General features: G+C 43.7%; 1 protein-coding gene across 1 annotated transcript in view; it reads right to left on the bottom strand.

Moving 5' to 3' along the window:
- The window catches only part of SERINC5 (serine incorporator 5), a 37,529-nt gene that overhangs the window by 17,570 nt on the left and 830 nt on the right, over window positions 1-19,129 (bottom strand). The window contains exon 2 of the mRNA XM_076362367.1: window positions 5,964-6,131. Within this exon, the coding sequence (XP_076218482.1) occupies window positions 5,964-6,131 (168 nt within the window). The remainder of the gene's footprint in view (window positions 1-5,963; window positions 6,132-19,129) is intronic.

The following is a 19,129-nucleotide window of genomic DNA, read 5'->3' as shown; positions in this document are numbered from 1 at the left end:
GAGTCTCTCCGTCCTTCAGCAGGCAGGTCAGTACACAAAACCACGACAGGGAAAGAACAAGTAGGACCTGAGAGCAAGTGATCAGGCAGCATTCCCAGCTGGGTAGAAAGCCATCCGAGATGCAGGAAACACATAAACTGCCGGCTTCCAGCCACCAGGCTCTGAGAGCCTGCTTCCCTCAGCAGGGTATGCAACTTCCCATCGCACGCCAGCAACCCAAACCAGTCAGGAGCTTGACAACCCTCCTAGCAGTTTCCCAAAAAGAACAAATATTTTAGCAGCTCACAGTAACACTGAGTTGCTGTGCTAAGGGTAGCAAACCTAACTACAGTACCGAGCTGATCCTAGGTGGGCTAGAACCAGCAGAGGAGATGAAAAGCAGGTCTCATGGCAGCAGCATGGCGTTACAAGAACAGATTCAAGCTGGCCCACTCTGAGATGCTCTTTCAGAAGTAACTCAGAGATGAGTAGCCACTGCACAGTAAACAAAGAGCTGTAGCTAACTTGCATCCAAGAGTTTAGAGAGCTCCTGAGAAATTGTCTGGAGCATTAGCGATGCCTTTCCCAGGTCTTGAAAGTCAATGAAACATCATACTGGGCAAACGTGCCAGCATTCAAAATGAACAAATAGATTTACTGGAATAATTGAGAGACCTATCAACGCCACAGTGATGCCAGGGCAAGCCAAGGGGCCACAGCAATGCCAGGGAAAGCAACTTGGCTATCGATTAACGCTTTCCAGTTCTTTACTTATAATAACCATCAGTCAGCAGAGATTAAAAAGATGCATAACATTGAACTAACAATATTTCTGAGAAAGTTAGGTATCTGATATAGACAATAGTACTGACCAAGGAGACAGATTTCTGTACTAGAAACCAAGCAGCATTTTGCTTATGAGACTTATAGAACAAAACAAAAAAATACCATGGAACTCGACTAATTGAGTAGCTAATTAAAAACAAATCTCTGGGTAACTGTAGATGGGCATCTTCTTTAATTGCATAGGTTTTTACAGAGATCTTGATGGGATTTTTGACCCTATATGTTCTTTTCTCCATTTAGTAGTAATTTCCTTACAGATCTGGCTGAGACAGAACGGATGGATTCACAAGAACAATAGCTCAGTTCATGCCTACACAAGCAACAAAGAGCTGAGCTGCCATGTAGTGTGCACAACACTATGCAGTAATAAGTGATGGCCACAGGAATAGTCCTGTGGGATTGAACGCCCTTTTTGGAGACCCGTGATCCTGAAGGAACAAAACAAGAATAAAACCAAACTCTTGGGGACCCCAACAGATGATAAACAGGAGCACAATGCTGGGGACAAAAGGGCTGATGTAATGAAAAGGACATGTTTTCATGAGAGGATGGTCTACTGCTGGGAACAATTTATCAAGGCTTATGTGACTTCTTTACTGAAAGTTAAAAAAGACTAAATTTTTTTTTTTTTTTTTTTAATTCTGTATCTCTGAAACATGTTAAGCTGCTGAGCAGCCTGCCCAGCTCATGTGATTTACCAGGCTTTCTATTTGCTGGGTAGTTTTGCCTAAAGTCACAGATTAGTTATTTGCCAAGTTTGATATAGTGAAATATCTACTTTTATACCTTTAAAAGCAACATTAGCTAAATTCTTTGGCCTCTGAGTAGGGGACAAAGCATTCTTGCTGCAGAAACTTGGTATCCGCTCATATAACGTAAACACCTCGGCTGCTGCGCAAGCAATGATGTTATCACAGCAAAGTCGGCAATTTTCCAAGTGCTGTGAAACCCTCCGAGAGGATAGCAACAACTGCAGAAACAGGGACAGACCGCCCTGAACTTGCTTTCCCCTCACTGTGAGCTGCTGGCGCCCGAAATAAATGCACTGCAAGAAGCAAGCCAACACAGCCACACTGCTTTCAGGCTCCAGCCGGCCGGGGCTTGGCCACCTCTGAGCTTGGGTCTGTCTGCACCCAAACATGTGAATGCAGGAGCACAGGAAATAGCATCAGAGGGGGGATAGGAAGGAAGACGCATGTAGAAATGGGCCTGAAAAGCCCGAAGGAGACTGCTTTCGTCTGGATGTCCTCATCCAGAGGGAGAATGTGTCAGACAAACTTTGTTATGGAAACAGAAGCAGCATAAAAGAAAATCTGTGTAGGTGGGGAGAAAAGGGCAAAAAACCCAGGTAAAACCGCCTGTCTTGAGCAGCTGAGAAATGGAATAGAAAAACAAAAACCAATCAGACCAAAACTCAGGCCATCTTGCATCTATGGCTAAATTCTTATCAGAAATAGGCAATGGGCATCTGCACTTAAAAAACTCATTTTTGGTAGCAAATTTGGGTTTTAACATACTATAATGCAGTTAAGGGCCAAGATATAAACCTCGCTGGGGAAACAAGCCTGAAAGCATGCTCTGCCAGAACATGTAACCGTCTAGAACTGAAATACTTTGACACAACTGAACTGGTTTTTACTGGTGTTTGTTTTTCTGAAAACATCTTTCTTATTTTTCCTTTCATTATTTAAGTAGGACATGGATATTTTCAGGGTGAAACCACAAGTTTTGAAACAGCTTTAACATTAAAATTTAATTAAAAAAATCAAAACACTATTTCGACAGACCAAAACAATTCTCTCCCTTTTCTTGTCCGAATTATCCTTTCAAAGCCTGTTAAATGCAAGGTTTTGCTTCAACAGAACATTTTTGAGTAAAGCTGTACCTGTTTTTCAAAAAAACAGAATAACTGGAAAAAAGAAATAATCAAGGCATAGAAGCACTTCTTCAAGTTGGGTCCTGCTTTGCTTCATTTTGGAACAGAGTCAAGTCTCTAAACCATTTTGTGTAACTGCATATTGGTCTTTTCTGCCTTTCTGTCCCCAACACTGAGGCTCTCATGTCTTGATTGATGCTCTACCCCATTTTTTGCCTTGATACACAACCTTGCTCCTCTGAAATCTATTCTACACGCTACTATTCAAAATATTTTCCTGGTCAAAACCATCCACTCCTTCCCTACCCCTCCACTGCCTCTTGCTTCTTTCCCAGAGATGAAACACAAATGCCTTGGTTTCTTTGCACATTTTTCAGAGTTTAACCCTTTGGGCCTCTCTCCCTTGGTGTCCCATGGGTGCATGAACAGCTCAGGAGATGGGGAAGACGAGTGAAAACAACAGAGAAAAAACTCCCCCTCAAAAGACACTGTTCAATTCTTAAGGCTCACCACAAAATATGATGTCCTCGAAATACTGCTAGTTAGATTAGGAACCAAGGTTTTGAAACCATAACCAAATACTCCACAGGTACCGTGTCCTTCCACTGACACATGGTTTCGTCTACCTGCCAACTTTGGTGAGGATGTGGAAGTTGAGCTCCCTGGGACGGTCCCTTATTTTTCCAGCCATGTTGCAGGGTACAGAGCAGGTCCCCAGCTCTGGGCTGGCACCTGCAGAGTCTGGCACCTTGGGAACTGAAAAACTGTCCTAAATGTGTTTTAATAGACAGAATGCATGACCATGGGGGTAGATAAATACTGCAAAACAAACATTTTTTAGAAGTCTCTGTTTAAGGTGTCCTTAAGAGATGTACATTTGCAGTTGCTTCCTCTCAAAACAATGCCAAAGGACCAAGTGCTACCATAAATACGTATAGAACTACTTTAGACTTGGGAATTTATAGCCAATCAACCAAAAAAACCTCTCACTGACAAGGGAGAGATTCCTTTCACGTAACATCAGCATGAGTATTTGAACTCTAAACTGGTAAAGCAGACACACAGTTCCCTACCAAGATTATGGTTCCATAAAGGATTGCAGTAAAATTTTAAATTTTATTTTTTTATTTTAATACAAAAATTTAAAAATTCTAATTAAAATTAATTAAAATTCTGTCTCCTCTCAAGAAGGAGAGGGTGAGGTCCTAGAAGCATCATGCAAAGTGTTTGCTTACAGTCTGGCTTCAGGAGCTAGAAGTGCTTCACAGTCCAGCCAAAAGCAAAGGAATCAGTAAGTGCCCAGCACTTTCAAAACACAGTTCATCATTGGGAAGCTGAGACTGGTTAGTCTGAATAAATATTTTCAAGGTGCACTGTATTACAACTGGGCTGAATTAGCTTCAGGAGTCTTTGAACTTTTAACAGCCCCAAACATAAATATTAAAATAGAGAGCAGATAAAGAAGGCCTACTTTCAGATGGTCCATTTCCCATTCAAAGACATCAAATGCTCTAAATTAAGAGGGTGATTATCTTTCCACTTCACACTAACAGCTACTTTTTGTGCCATTTCTTCCCACACTGAGCTTCCAAGACTATGAACTGGAAAAGAAATTTGGCAATACTGAAAAGCATGTTGTTGAAGGCTTCTTGAATCACTTTTCTGTTGGATAAAGAGCGAGTATTTTTTGTTAGGGATACAAGCTGCATTAAAAACACACTACTGATGGAAAACGACTTTATGAAATTTGGATATGAGCACGTAATTTGTCTCCCACACTAAAGTGGGTTATCCACTTTATTGCCAAGCTAAGCATCTAGTAAGTCAAAGTAATTCCTGGCAAGCAATTTCAGGACACACATGTTGAACAGTTTTTAAGTTGCAGCTCACAGGCAAGGATCACGTCTGTACTGGGTGCTCTTATAGGGCTGTCAGCAACTTCTCGTGGCCGGGGGTAAGAAGGTGGCACTAGGATAACTCAAGCAAAGCACTATTAAATGAAAGAAAATTAGGACAGAACATACAAAGAGGGTACAATGGGAAGAAAGGTAGGTCACTGGCAGCAGAGCACAGAAACCCTCAAACTAGCCCTGTCATAAGCCTGCTGGCTTATCTGTGTTACAGGCACAGGGTGCTACCACAAGCTTCTGGATCTGGGCTGCTGCGGAGGCAAGTGTTTCACAGACAACTGAAAGTCAAGCGCAGAAGGTAAGCAGGGCATCAACTCGACCAGAAACTGGTTAAACAAGGAAACAGCCTTAACTGTGCACCCACCCGCACTCCCTCTTGGGAGGGTAACACAAAACAACTAGATGCCCGCAGCGAAGGAAGCCTTCTGAACCTCCAGGGCAAGCACATTCACAACCTCGAAGCAGGCCCAATGCCGAGTTTGGTGCAGAAACTTAATAAGAATTAAGCAAACCAGCCATTGTTCCCTCTACTTAAAAACAGACTTCTTTTCTTGTAGTTTGTAGAGGGCGAGAGAGAGGATTTGTGCTACTGGCAGCAACTTGGGTGGCTTAAGAAACCAAACCAAAGATGTGGTACAACAGGTCTAGTGTGTGACCGCAAGCAGGCTGGTGAGCATTTAGCTTAGGAAAGTTATATTAAGACTCTGAAAGAAACTTGAGTTTTAAAATCTAGTTTTAGCCACAGCTCCTTTCATGCTTTTGAAGCTTTTTAATTAAAAAGACAATTAGAGATGAACAATATCTGCTGTGGTTAGAGGCCATGTGAACACGATGACTCAACGCACACTGAGGAAAACCCCTTGTAAAGGATCCGCAGCACTGTGCATTGCAGTAGTCTGTCACACAGCACCAAGAACACAGAATTAAAATTATAAATGCAACACCTGAAGAGTTATTTTCTAATTTGCTGCTTCTGCTACTAAGCAAGTTGCCAGAGATGAACTCAATGTTAGACTGAATCCATTTGTTCTACTATAACATGTTACCTAACAGCCTCTAGTGACACTACCCATGCAGCAAACCTGGGATGGGTTCACTGCAGCGGGTTTCCGCACAACGAAAGAGGAGGAAGGCTGCTAGTCCTTGACTCTTCCTGTTGTGAAACACACTCAACGGGTGAGCAATTGACAGGAAGAGGCTGAGCACGGAAAATCATCCCGTCTGGGTTTGGAAGTGTGATGGGTGGAGGGAATCGACCACCTCTTCTGAGAGAGCACCCCTATACATGAAGAGCTGTGGAAGAAGCCCCATTTCCTTCCAGGGGCAGCAGTGGATTCCACTCTCTTACTTACGTGCATTTTCATTTCGTTAGCTACTGTTGTTGACATCATGACACAACAGATGATAGTCACCAGGATGAAGTAAAGCGCATACATGAAGCGGGTGCTGGTTGACTGTTTTATCTTGGGGCAGCATTTGCAGCACAAGGAACAAGCAGCAGTACCGCAGCAGCAGGCCAACTGGAAAGCAAGACAAAAAACACAAGTCATTCCATCACCGCCTTTAGGTTTCTATTGCAAAAGTCAGGAAAGCTGGGAAACTTCCTGTAAAACTCCAGAATTTCTTAAGTCCTCTCCTCCCAGCTGAGCAGTATTTAAGTGGAAGCAGACTGTCTTGTTTATCAAAAGTCACTAAGTTTAAGCACATCAGTTTCTAGCTTTCCCACACACTAAGGATGAGAGTGAAGAGGATGAGGAGGAACTGCTCCCGATTTCTTAATCCTGCTCTTCGCTATCTCTGTGCAGCTTGTGGACCTGACATGTTTCACCCAGCAGAACAGGCATTGCAATGGTAAGGCTCTGTTTCCTGCAATACACTCCCTCCCTCTGTAGTGAAAAAACAAATCTGCACAAGAAGGGCACAGGCTTTTAACATACAGACAAAACTATTTTGTTTCTAAGATGAGCAAAATATTTTTTCTTTTTTTTTTGCTACAGAACTTTTTATGCTACTACAGACTTTGAGCAAATTAAAGGGGGGAGGGAAAACTGTTTAAGCCACACTTTGGGATAGTTGTGCTGAAGGCTTTATAAACAGACAACAGCTACAAAACACCCCAAACAAAGTCAAACCAACAAACAAAAAACTTCCTTAACAGTTCTAAGTATTTTGGGCAGCAGAGAAAGAATCTGGAAATACTTGGCTTACTGCAAACAAAGCAAAAGATAGCTGAGCTTGAAGGACCCAAAATACAATGACACCATCTTGTACTGAAGAAAGCAAGAGAAGAAATGCAACTTCATCATTATTTAGACACACTTTGCAAAGGTGAAACCGATGATTCCATGTGCAAGATGGCAAGGAAAAAAATCCACATCTGCAAGGAAAGTAATACCAAATCAAACTTTAGCTGATACTGTCTCCAATGTTTAAACGTTATTAGAGACAGAATTCCTTGTGTATTTTAGTTCTTTTCTCCCTGCAACGGAGGGTCCACCAAGATAAAAACCAAGAAGCACAGCAAAAAGCACATAATTGCCTTATTCAACAGGGGAAAAGGTACTGAATAAATCCTGAAAGGGATCTAGCTTGATGCTCATTATTCCCTTCCTGTCAACAGTATCATTACCTTTCAAGGAAGCTGGATTCACCTTCCCTGCCTTCTACTTTTAGAAAAGTCATATATAAAAATATAAATATAAGCCTTATTTTTAAACATAAGGCAGCACTGTCCTTGGCCAGGCCCTTCCTTGCGATAGGCAGCCACTTCATACAGCTCCTGTGCTTAACCCAGCAGCTGCGACCACAGGAGGGATTTTTGGACATCAGCAGGCAGCCAGAAGCAAGGAACCTCTTTTCCAGGTCTCGCTGCTGCCGACCCAAAGCAACCTGACCCCTCAGCACTCCCATTTTCAAGGGGCTCCCTGTGGCTAGCGTGTAGCACAGGGGTGGTATGCTGCCAGTGCCAGGGACTCGAGCACACCGAGGCTGCTTTTTCCCAGGTGTTTCCTCAGCCCTTGGAGGGGCCACGGGGATGTTCAGAGGACCCCCCTGCTTTCTAGCAAACAGTTGTACAAGATGGATGGCTTTTCTTAGCCCTTGCCAAGGGATTCAAAATGCACAAGTGCCACATTTGAGTCGTCCAGGCAAACTTCACTGGCTTGTATGTGCCTTCAGGCACCAAACCACCACGCGCTATTTTCCTCCCAGGACACTTCCTCCTCCAGCATCAATGACTGTCCGACCCGGAGAAGCGGGCTTCACGTGTGTGCTTGCAGACACGCATATCTGACATAACTCTACAGAGTCTCACAACCAGACTGTTTGATCAAAGAGCCCCAAATCATTTTGAAGAAATGTCTTGAAAAGACTCCCAGCTTATCATTTCCTTGCCATGACTATCTGCTGCAACACCCAAGCTCAGCCCTCCTGCCTTCAGCCCTGCAGAAAGGGGGTAGCGGATGGGCCCTTGCCTCGCTCGAAAACGGCTCTTCAGTTTGCAGAAGACATAAAATAAGGTCAGTCCAACCCGGCTCTCACGCTGCCCTTCTCTCTGTTCACTTCTGGATCGCATGCCAGAGGAGATGGGGGCCTCAAAGCACGCAGCTGCTAAAACTGCTGCTGCTGCAAAACAGAAATCCTCCCCAAAACACACAAAGCTCTGACTGTGGGGAATAAACAGAATGGGCTCATGTTGGCACCAAGGCTGGAAATTAAAAATACTACGTGCATAAGCACATCGTGCAAGTATACTTTCAAAACAGAAGGCAGTGGTGGCTGAATGGAAATTTTATTTTTTATATGTAGTAAAATTAAGTTAACTTTTACAGCATCAATACAAGTCCAAGAAATAAGGAAGCTATGGCAAGTTACTGATTCAGCATACAAATGGAATAATAACATTTCAAAACAAAAACATACAAGTATAATCCATCTATTGCAGAATTACGGAAAAAAAAAAAGAAAAGATTAAGAGCAAAAGTCCTTTCAATCTGTATCACCCAGATCCAAAGTATCCACGATGAACTTCAACTGCTGGCCATACTCACCATAACGTTAAAAACTAGAGTACAGAAGTAAAAAATGTATGCAGCTTTGGCATTTGTAAGGGGAACAACAATTTCGTAAGCCAGGTGCTAGAGAGCTGTGCCAGTGAAACCTCATCTATGTCCAGCAATGGGTCTGCTATTCCAGTCCTGGGTCCCTGGAGCTGCTATTTAAAGTAACAAATACTTAAATAGAATATATAGCTTATTTATGCATTGTTCCACATTACTTAGAGAGACTTTAATGATAGTTTCTAATACTGAGCACGTACCCTATAAATTGGCAATATTTATGAAAAATACCAGTGTCTCCATCTTTTTTCAGATGCACTCCTTTAAGCACTCTGAATAGCCATGGAAACCATAGAAAGTTGGTTAGGTTATTCAGCCACAGTCCCAAATTTGGTGGGTTTGGGTTTTGTTGTTTTTTGGGTTTTTTTTTTTCCTTTTTTAAACTCTGGTTATGACTAACTACATTCCAGAGTAGGCCGCAATGAAATAGGTGTTATTCAAAAATAAATGAGAACAGTCTCTGTCCCAAAGAGTAAGATGCTGGCCACAACCTAGTGACCCAAGAGGTTTCAAAGATGTTGTCTTTGGGTGACAAATTTCAAAGCCCACATACACAATGAGATCTCTGTTAAAAGGTTGCAGTCAACGTGCAGCTAAACTACGCAGTCCCTCTGATGCCGCCTGCTTTACCATGGGCATGGCCCATCTTGCCTTGCCTCTGCCTTTCAACCGCAGCGAGGGTCTGCCCAGGGGCTCGGGACCCACCGATGCAGAAGTGCAAGCTGGTAACAAATTCTTCCCATGTTAAGAAACCGGGCTGTGGAAAAAAGCAAGTAATGTCATAAATCTTTTACAGATTTAGCTTATCATGAAGCAAAAGTTCCTCCAAAGGACAGGTTCTGCAGAAGGAAGGCGCTGTGTGGTTTTCAGGACAGAGAAAACCCAAGGTCTGTGATTGCTACCAGCAGGCAGGCCTTGAAAATCCAGGTCAGTACCTACAGAGCTCCTTCAAAGTCCTGTGATTCTTCCAAGTCCAGGGTCCCCAAGAGCCCAGCACAATGGCGTCCGAAAGCCAGGCTGCTCTGGCAGGAGTTTGTCACGCTGCAGCAGGCTCTGGCTTCAAGTCTCTCATCCAAAGGCTCTCACAAGTTAGGCAGCAAGTATAGCCACCCCAGCTCCCTCTCTAGATTTACATCTCCTCACCGGGTGAACACCACAGTCTGACAATAATTACAAGCACTATGCAAATATTTATGCTTTCCACAAATACTTACAATCAGCCAGCCCCCTCACGCTAACCCACCACGACGCCAGGCCTCCACAATGTAGACTGGCTGCCTGCTTTGCTCGGTGCTACTCTTTCAGAGCTCAGGGAGGGTGCAGTGCCAGCTTGCCTGAGATCCCATAACTTGAAAACCTAGTGTACTTGAAAACAGACTGCACCGCGATTTGAACTGCCTGGATGATTGCTGACTTGACTGGTTTCACAACAGCAGCTGTGGAAAGCTGCATGGGAAATTCTTCTGTTAAAAAGTATTCAAAGCACAGTTTCACAGACATTTCTTCTGGTAGCCAGACTGGCTTAACAGCCACTGGCTCCCCCAGCCTTTCTCCTCTGCCAGCCACTCACGCAGTCCTACCCTGGTACCAGCACCTCAGTAGCCCTGACAGTTGTTTCTGCTGCTCGGGGTGACCAAACAGAGCAACGTACTGGCTAGCCCGCCCCCCCCCCCCCCCCCCCCCCCAAAAAAAAACCAAACAACCCAACCAACCAAACGACATATCAACCCTTCTCAGCTGCTGATTTTTTATGCAATGGCAGAAACAGTTTTACCATTTCAAGTGAGGGCATAGTGCGCAGGTGGGAGGGGAGAGCAGAGGTGAATGCCTCGCAGCAGTCCTGGATGCTAAACATCAGTTTAGCATCCAAACAGATGTTTCAGTGGCATTTTCCTACCACCTCATTCAATTTGAGTGCAGTAGGTTCCTGCCAATGCAGAAGAACAATAATTTTTACATCCATACAGTGAGGAGCAGAAGCAAGCAGACTATATAACAGTCCTAGTCTGTGCAAACCACTTTTCCAAGTACAGGCAGGCCTGGACATATTTGCACACTCCCATCTTATGCCAGCCTGGGGAGTACCTATGGTTAACAAGAGTTAGACAGGTTAACAAAACAGGGTAAAAGCAGGCTTACCAATTTGCGCACAACCTATCAGCTCCCTACAATGAATACTCCACCAACATACACTTAACATCTGCCACACACGCAAGTCTTGATTTCTGCAAGCTGTGATCCAATCTGATAAATCAGTGGAATGAGGTATGACGGTAATGTTAAGCACACACGTAATTATTTACATAAAAGACTCAGAAGTAAAGTGAATGTGTCCTGCCTACTGCTTTTGTAGAGACAGTGACATTTTTAGAAGGTATTTTCCACAGATGTTTCCAAGAAAATCTCAAAGGTCTTAGAAAATATTTTGTGTAGCCATTAAAACAAAGTGAGGAGTTTCAGGATCACTGCCCAAACTAGCCTATGGTATTTTTAAATTATACAAACCATAGGGAAGTATCAAGCTTATCACAACAAAGCACTCTTCCTTTTGGGACACTTCAGCAGGAATGGTAAAAATCAAAGGGAGGAAGAACACACTGAAAAAAAAAAAGTGCATACTTAAATGAAATGAAGCGTTTCATCTCTTCCCTCCTAACTGACTGCCCGGCCAGAGCGGCTGGGGAGACCACATGCCTTCCCTTCCAGCCTGTCCACGGAGCACAGGAATGTGCCTTGCTGAAGCTTCTTTTCACGGGGGCCTACAGCAGCTTAGTTTTTCATGCACTGCTTGATTACTTGACTACCAGCATTATCTGGGCCATAAGATTTGCAGATCAGCTGTTAACAGCAACGTCTATCAAAACCACCCAAATATCTACTCTCACAGCTACACACAGCATCCAAGCAGGCTGGAAGAGCAAAGCAGCCAGCCCTGCATGAATAATGTTCTGAAGTGGCTACACACCTGCCCTTGGACTTTCAGTTTCAGGGAAGAGAGTCTAGCAAGCCAACCATTTTGTTAGTGCACTGAAAACAAGAGATGCCTGATGCTAGGTGTCCCAAGTGTTAGGAGCTGGGCTCAGACTATTATTGAAAACCCCCACTGTTACGCATACACATTTCGCAAAGGTTTCTTCAACCAGTCACATGATTACACAGTGGTTTGTCCCTGTGAAGTAACTAAATTCACCAAAGAGGCTTTATTTTGTCCTTTGTCTGACTTAACTTGCTTTTCACTGCTGCTTCTTTAATATTCAGACTCACCATGTGGCTTAAGCCAAGAGGTTCTGTGACCAGCATATCAGTTAATCAACTGATGACCTATTTTTGGGAGCACACCTCACACTGCAATCTGTGCAAAATTAAAACGCCAGCCTAGACATTGCCTGAATGCTGCCTTCCAGTGAGGCTTTCCTGCCCTGACCTGTTTCCAAAGCAAAGGGCTTGTGCCCCACTTCATGGGCAGAACTGCCATAGAGCACCAAGCAGCCCAAAACCTAGGTGAGAAAGCAGCATCTAGGACAGCTACGCCAAGAGCTAAAACATGGGCGAGCCACTGCCATGTGCCAGCAGAGCTGAAGTTAAGCTGAACTGAGGATGATTAGCTTCTGTCTCCATGCTCAAACATTACTAAGTGGTGACTCAGCTCAGCATTATAAAATAATGTCACTACAAAATGTCTAAATTAAAGACTGCCCAACTGCTCTTCTCCTGATGATTTTGGAAAAATCAAGACAATTGTTTAGTCTGACCTGAGCCTCGCAGCGTATCACATCACCCAGCTCCCCAGTAGTATAGCTATTTTCCATTAGCATAGACCATCTGGATTTGCCAGCAGTATGAGGTGGACTGTCTATCCCTCTGGTTACTCATATCATCATTAAAAATGGAAAACACCCCCCCACCACCACCTTCTAATTTGTCTGCTACAGTTCCCAGGCACTGGTTCTCGGTGAGGCTTTCTTCACTAGCTTAGAGCACCTTTTAATTACCTGGTCTTTTCTCCCAGCTCGTCAAAGAAGGAACCCAAACCATTTACCCTCAGTCTCATTTGAAGGCTTTAACACTTTTCCTTCCAGGCACCTAAGTGGTTTGTGTTTTTTTTCCTGCATCCCCTCAAATTTCCCCAGTCCGTCCCTCAAAATCATGGCAGCATCATCAGCCCAACTGCAAACAGCCCAGCAAGTAACCTTGCTCCTCTCCCCCACAGGCAGTCAAAGAGGGAGCGAGACTCTGCCCCACAGCACCCCACGCTGCGGGAGCAGTCTGCCTTCCACGCACACCTTGCGCAGGCAACCATCTAGCTGGCTGTACTTAAAAGGTGTATTTTATTTACACTGGGGTCGTGTCGTTTGGGTTACATTACCTTCAATAGTATTCTCCGCTCCACCAGTCCTTCCATCACACCTGTGTGCTTTTGGGAGCAATTTTAAATGTACTCTCAGGTCACTGATCAAAACAGGCCACTGGTTTCATCAGTGACCTGATCCTGAAGCTTCTTTGCATTGATCCTTTGACAATTTTCACTGAGAGCAACCTCCGCTGGGTGACAGGTTCAACTGTCCCTTCCTATCATTTCATATTTCACAGTTTTCTCATCTGCAGGTCATTCCAGCTCATGCTGCAGCCACTTCTCTGCCTTTCATGGCAGAGGAGCTACTAGCAGAGCAACTGGAAGATGAAAGACAAGTCAGCAACGGCAAAGTTTGACAATTTGAGGCCATCACTTCATACAGTGAGCAGATTTTCTCCAGGTTAGCTCTGATGTTCGAGACCAGGACTCTAGCGGTAGAATGGCACACACAGATGCAACGTGATGCATCACCAGGGACAGAGAACCAGATGCAGAGCAGTAACTGCTTGTGCATGGCTTAAGTCCATGTACCACTGGAGTGAAGAAGCAATTAAAATGAAATTTCTGCATGCATTGACTTAAAAGCATGTAGCTGGAACAGCTGCTTCACTTTTGAATGAACTGACAGCTCTGAGCTGTTCCACAAAGATGTCGTGTCTTTAAAAGTTGGTTTCAGTACCGAGTCCAAGAGGACTTCAAGGCCGGGGGGGGGGGGGGGGGGGGGGGGGGAAGACATTAACACTTTGCACAAGTGACAAAAGCCAATAAATTGGTACAAAACATTAACTATTGTGCACCACATCATACTGGAAAAAAAAAAATCTACCTGCTCGAAGCATTGCTAAAGACTTTCCAGTTTAGATCAGTGTCACAACAGCCAACTTCACACACGTTTCCACACTGGCAGGTTCAAATGGAGCCTGCTCATGTCTTCCCATTGCTTACTTCTTGATGAGCATTTCTAAATACAATGATCACTTGAGAAGTACCTTGAATAGTATTCCTGAACCACTGTTTTGTCGGTAACATAAGAAGCCAAGGAAGAAAAAACACATGAGATAGGTCTCTTCAGAAAATGTTAAGAACGGTTCCTGTTAAAACTCAGTGCAAGAGATGACAGGTTGACACATTTTGGATCAGTCCTACTGGGCAGCAAGAAGTGCAAAACTTTCCATTTTCAGACTATGAAATTTAAACAGTTATATGTTTAAATACTTGAGCTTACGCCATCTCTAATTGCTGGAAGTTCCAATCACTAAACTGCAAACGTCAGTCCCAGCATAGTTACCACTACTTAAAATGACGATGAGATTGCTAGGTGTGTCAGGACACCCTTCAAAACAAGCACGGAGCCACCTTCCCCTGCCACGCTGGTGTGGCTACAGTCACACACACAAATGCTACAGTCCCCCACAGCTCTGGCTGGCTTGTTCCCTCACTGCCTTACACTGTAGCACATGCTGATGTTGAAGCCTATCTCTTGGGTGACCTGAACAATGCAGCAGGTCAAATTCAGCCAGTAGAATGGTCGATCACAGCCTAAAAATCTAGGAGGCCAGGCATTTAACATGTCAAAGCATATTGGACCCCGCACAGCTGAGAAAGAAATGGAAGCACCATTAACTCAGGTATGAGAAGGACTTTGAAAGCAACCTACGGTCCAAGCATCTTCACATGGCTATGTTGAGAACACCATCCAGCCTCAGCATGTGTTTGGGATGACAGCAGTCGCCAGCTCCAGACGAGACCTTCAGCTTATACTGTAGTCATAGCTCAGGCTTTCATTCAATTGCTCCCCTGAAACAAGCATGTCTTGCGCCCACAACTGCGAGAGCATTCATTGAATCCAATGAAAGTCTCAGTAATAGAAAAAACACCCTGGAGTACCTACACTTGCAAAAATAAAAAAAAAGCAGCAGCAGGATTTATATCCTTCCACAGAAAAGTATTCCCTTGCCCTTAAAAGTGAAGGCCCTGCTCTTACACTGCCTTCTCTCCATAGCTGTAGAGCCATGGGTATTTAAACTGTTTTGTTAAACCCACAATGCAACCAACTTGTGGGATGTGAGAGGAAAAGGCTAAAAAAAAAAATAATAGGCACCAATGGGAAATTAAGCAGGAATGAGAAAGACTATCTTCTGCCTGGAATGAGAAAGAGTATCTTCTGCCTGGAATGAGAAAGAGTATCTTCTGCCTCTTATGCAGTGCCAGGGAAAGGATTCCAACCTAGCAATGCAAGTGTCAAATAATACAACACTTAGATGATCTCACTATCCTTTGGTTGCTTTTCCTTCCCTTTCTATCACTTTTGAATCCAGCAGCAAATTTTATCCAGCTATGGCAGGCAGATGGGGGCCTCAAAGATATTAAGTTCTTACAATTTCCTTGAAAACAGGCAAAAGGTTTAGCAGAGAAAAATGATCTCTCAACCCTGAGCAAGGAAAAGGCTGCAACACAAGTTCAGTATTTATTAGAAAGGGAATCGACATAAGATACCAACCTCAATGGACAGAGCTGCAGAAAACTGTTTGCAGAAACAAACAGGCTTTGCTAACTCAGTTCTTCAGGTAACCATTCATTTAAAATAAAAACTCCCTGTTTCTGCAAACAAGGAAAAAAGTTCTTCCCCAGTCTGTTTTTCCTAACTGTATTTAAGTGGAGTACACTACCATACTCCTCATCAGACCTCGGACAGCTAGTTTAATCTTCAATCATGATTAATAGCGGTGGCGTGGAAAGGCAGCTGTGAGAGGGGGTAAGACCCACAGCTGAATTTCTCTTTTTTTAACTGACCGGCTCAGGTTAAACACAATAAACCAAACCCCTCTCACCCAGGAAGACCATTTGCAGAAGGAGAGACATGTTTTGGGGAGCACCACGTGGAGCGGAGCCAGGAACGCCGCCGGCACCATCCCATAGCGCTGCAGCGCATCACACCACGCGCATGCCCCAGCAATGCCCCGGCGTCCTCAGAGGACACAAACCTGGACAAGGATGACAGAGCCACCCTTTTCGCCATGTAATGAAAAGAGGAGACCACAAGGACAGGACTGCAAGCCCTCTTCTCAACCTGCAGATGCAAACAGGCAGTGCCAGAGAGACAGGCAGCCCCAGAGCGCACGGGGGCCTTCCTTCCCTTGCCCCAAAAGCCATGAGCCCCAGAAGTCATAAGATTGGCCGAGGCCAATCTTATAAATAAAGCATTTTTTTTTTTTTAAACCCTTCAGAATTAGAGATCTGGGTATAAAATGAAAATTTGATACTCTAACTTGTGGCACATCTTACTACGTTTACTACATGATACAATTTCTAAGTGCAGAACAGTATTAAAGAAAGCACTCAAGATTTAACAGACCTACAAAAATAGCTTTATAAGCTTTAATAACTACCAGTTCTAATTGAAAAATCCATCTTCTCAAACAACCCAGCTACAACATACTGTCCGTCCGTCCCCCTTAATGTTAACTATCTAAATTACATTTATTTAACTCTGGAAAAAACATATTCATTGTAATAAAGATTTTCCACAACAGCTGCTTTTCTTAACCATGATCTCAACTTTATTCTCTTGAGAATAACTACTGAAGAAAAGCCAAATGTAAAATCCTGTTTCCTGTCAATTTAAGCAGATGTTTTTATGTAATCAAAAGCATTGTGGAGGCCCAAGCCAAAATGTATTCTCACTGCATTCTCAAAATAGGTCTACCAATGAAACACTAGCAAAAGAAGAAACATTTAGCAAGTTTATTACAGCTCAGAAACGTAAAAATCGCAATTCTCTTCAAAACAAGCTTGTACGTCGCCTGATAAAAAATGAACTGCAGAAATTTAAGTTTATAAATGGCCACGTTCCTTGAAAGCAAGTTCCCAGGGTCTATTTGGCAAGGATACAAGTCACACAGTAATGTTAATTAAGATTATTTTAAATAATTTTGAGTGCGAAATCAGCATAACCAAAGCACACTGAAGCTTGGCAGCTTGCCGCTCTATCCTTTAACAACAGGAATCTGGGCTGCAAAACCTGAATGCGTTCATTCTGACAGGCACCATCAACTAGACGTTTAGCATGGTTTGACCCAAAACCAAAAGTACTGATCACTCATCGTCTACTTCACACCAGGAAAATTTGCTCGTGTTACAAATGGAGAAAAAATGGATAGTCAAGTGATGTTAACTCACAACGAAACTTTGATACCAGCTACAGATATCCACGCACGATAACTGCACTTTCACAGCTCAGAAGGACAATACCAAAGTTCTCAGTCAGTTCTAGGAAAGCAGATCCATAGAAACAGAGAGGCAGATACAAGATATATACGGGACAAAAATACTTCATATAAAAAAAACCCCACCCTGTGGGATATCCAATCCATTAAACTAATATATTTTAGGGAAAAAGGAGGGACCCAACATGAGTGTTGTTTTTCAGGACTCGTATAAAGTTCCACCTTTCCTCAAGCACATCATCTCTGTTTCTGGAGACAGGGTTAACTTCATCTTCAGGGGAACATTTAGGGAGCGGCCAAATTCCTTCTCAATTTTCCAGCTTGATTAACAGTACCCATAAAATGGCTGTGGAAGTTGGGTTGAGAGAGAAAGAACAACTTCTGTCCCTCTTGTTTTTCTGTGTATTAATCATGTTAAAAAACATCCACTCATCAAGGTTGGAAAAAATCAAGTCATGAAGGCAAAGACCATTTTCCTTTTAAAAAAGTTACACTGCATGCTCTTGAAACATGGTTTATACCATTTATCATCTTAGCCTATAAAAGGGTTATCCACACTAAGTTCGCTGGTGTAACTCCAGCAATATGCCATATTTAGCACAGATAAGTCTTACATCAAAAATAGTGCTTGAACCAGCAGAATACATGTCCCCAGGGTATTGCATAATTTTGGCGCTATGACTGCATCCACTTTAGGGCTTTTTCTTCGGCTCCAACATCACTGAGGAGTTCAGTTTATTCACAGACTCCAAAATGACACATCAGTCAGTGTCAATAAAACACATTACTATCAGATATTACTACACAGGGTAGGAACAGTGGCTTTAAGAATGTCTCAAAGTTTGGTCACGCTAAAGCCATGCCATTTACCACACAAGTCTCACAAAGGTTTCATCCTCCTGGTATTACTTCTCCAGTAGCCACACCAACAAAAGCAATTAAAATGCAAACAGCCACAAACCACTGCAGTAACAGCACCTACTAACAGCACTTTGTTGAGCTGCTCCAAAACTTGTTTCACAGGCTGCCAAAATGCACACGAAGCAGCAGTCAGGGAGGCCCCCTGCTTTAAGAGGAATATTAGCAAACACAGTTACTGCTGTCCCCCATGACCACCCAGGGCTGTTTGGTGAGGCGCAGGGGAGCTCACGGAGGATGGGTGCGTGTAGGCATGCTCAGTAATCCTCCCAACCCACCGAAGACTGAAAGAACCACAGCCAGAAGATCAAATCTAGCCTGTATTTCAACCTTCGTCTGAGGTTTTTTCCAGGTGGTTCACAAAAAAGCAAGAGAATAACCAGATGCTGAGGGTGGACAGAGTGACCAATAAAGAAATACCAACAGAATTAGGACCGTAAGGCGTTTAAATATGTACAACAACAGGAATAAGCTCACTGGCTAGGCTGCTGCAGATGGGACAAGTAGTAACGGGTTTCTATTGCAGAAGTGGAGATTTGGGAAAATGAAGCACAAAATAAAGTGCCTGGGGGAGATGGGGTCTAACACTAGGCTAGAGAGGCAACTGGTAAGAACAAGAGTCATTCCCTTGAGTGCAACCAAGAAGGACATCTGGACAGGGCCTCACGACCACCCTTCTCCTCCAAGTCCACAGTCGTTCATCCATCAGAACTGATCAAATCAAGAAAACAAGTGCATTGCGGTAAGATGCGGAGCACTGATTCATCATACCACAGGTGCTGAAGGGCATAGGTCCTGCACTGCCCTCCATCACCACTTGCTCTCATCTCTCACTTCCTCCACCAGCACCTGCACTTGCTGAATCTTTCCACAAGCCAAATTTAAAGGAGTTTGTGAAAGGG

Source organism: Aptenodytes patagonicus, chromosome Z (assembly GCF_965638725.1).
Source record: "Aptenodytes patagonicus chromosome Z, bAptPat1.pri.cur, whole genome shotgun sequence".
Lineage (NCBI taxonomy): Eukaryota > Metazoa > Chordata > Aves > Sphenisciformes > Spheniscidae > Aptenodytes > Aptenodytes patagonicus.
The sequence above is the reverse complement of the archived record's forward strand: the minus strand, read 5'-3'. Positions and strand labels throughout refer to the sequence as shown.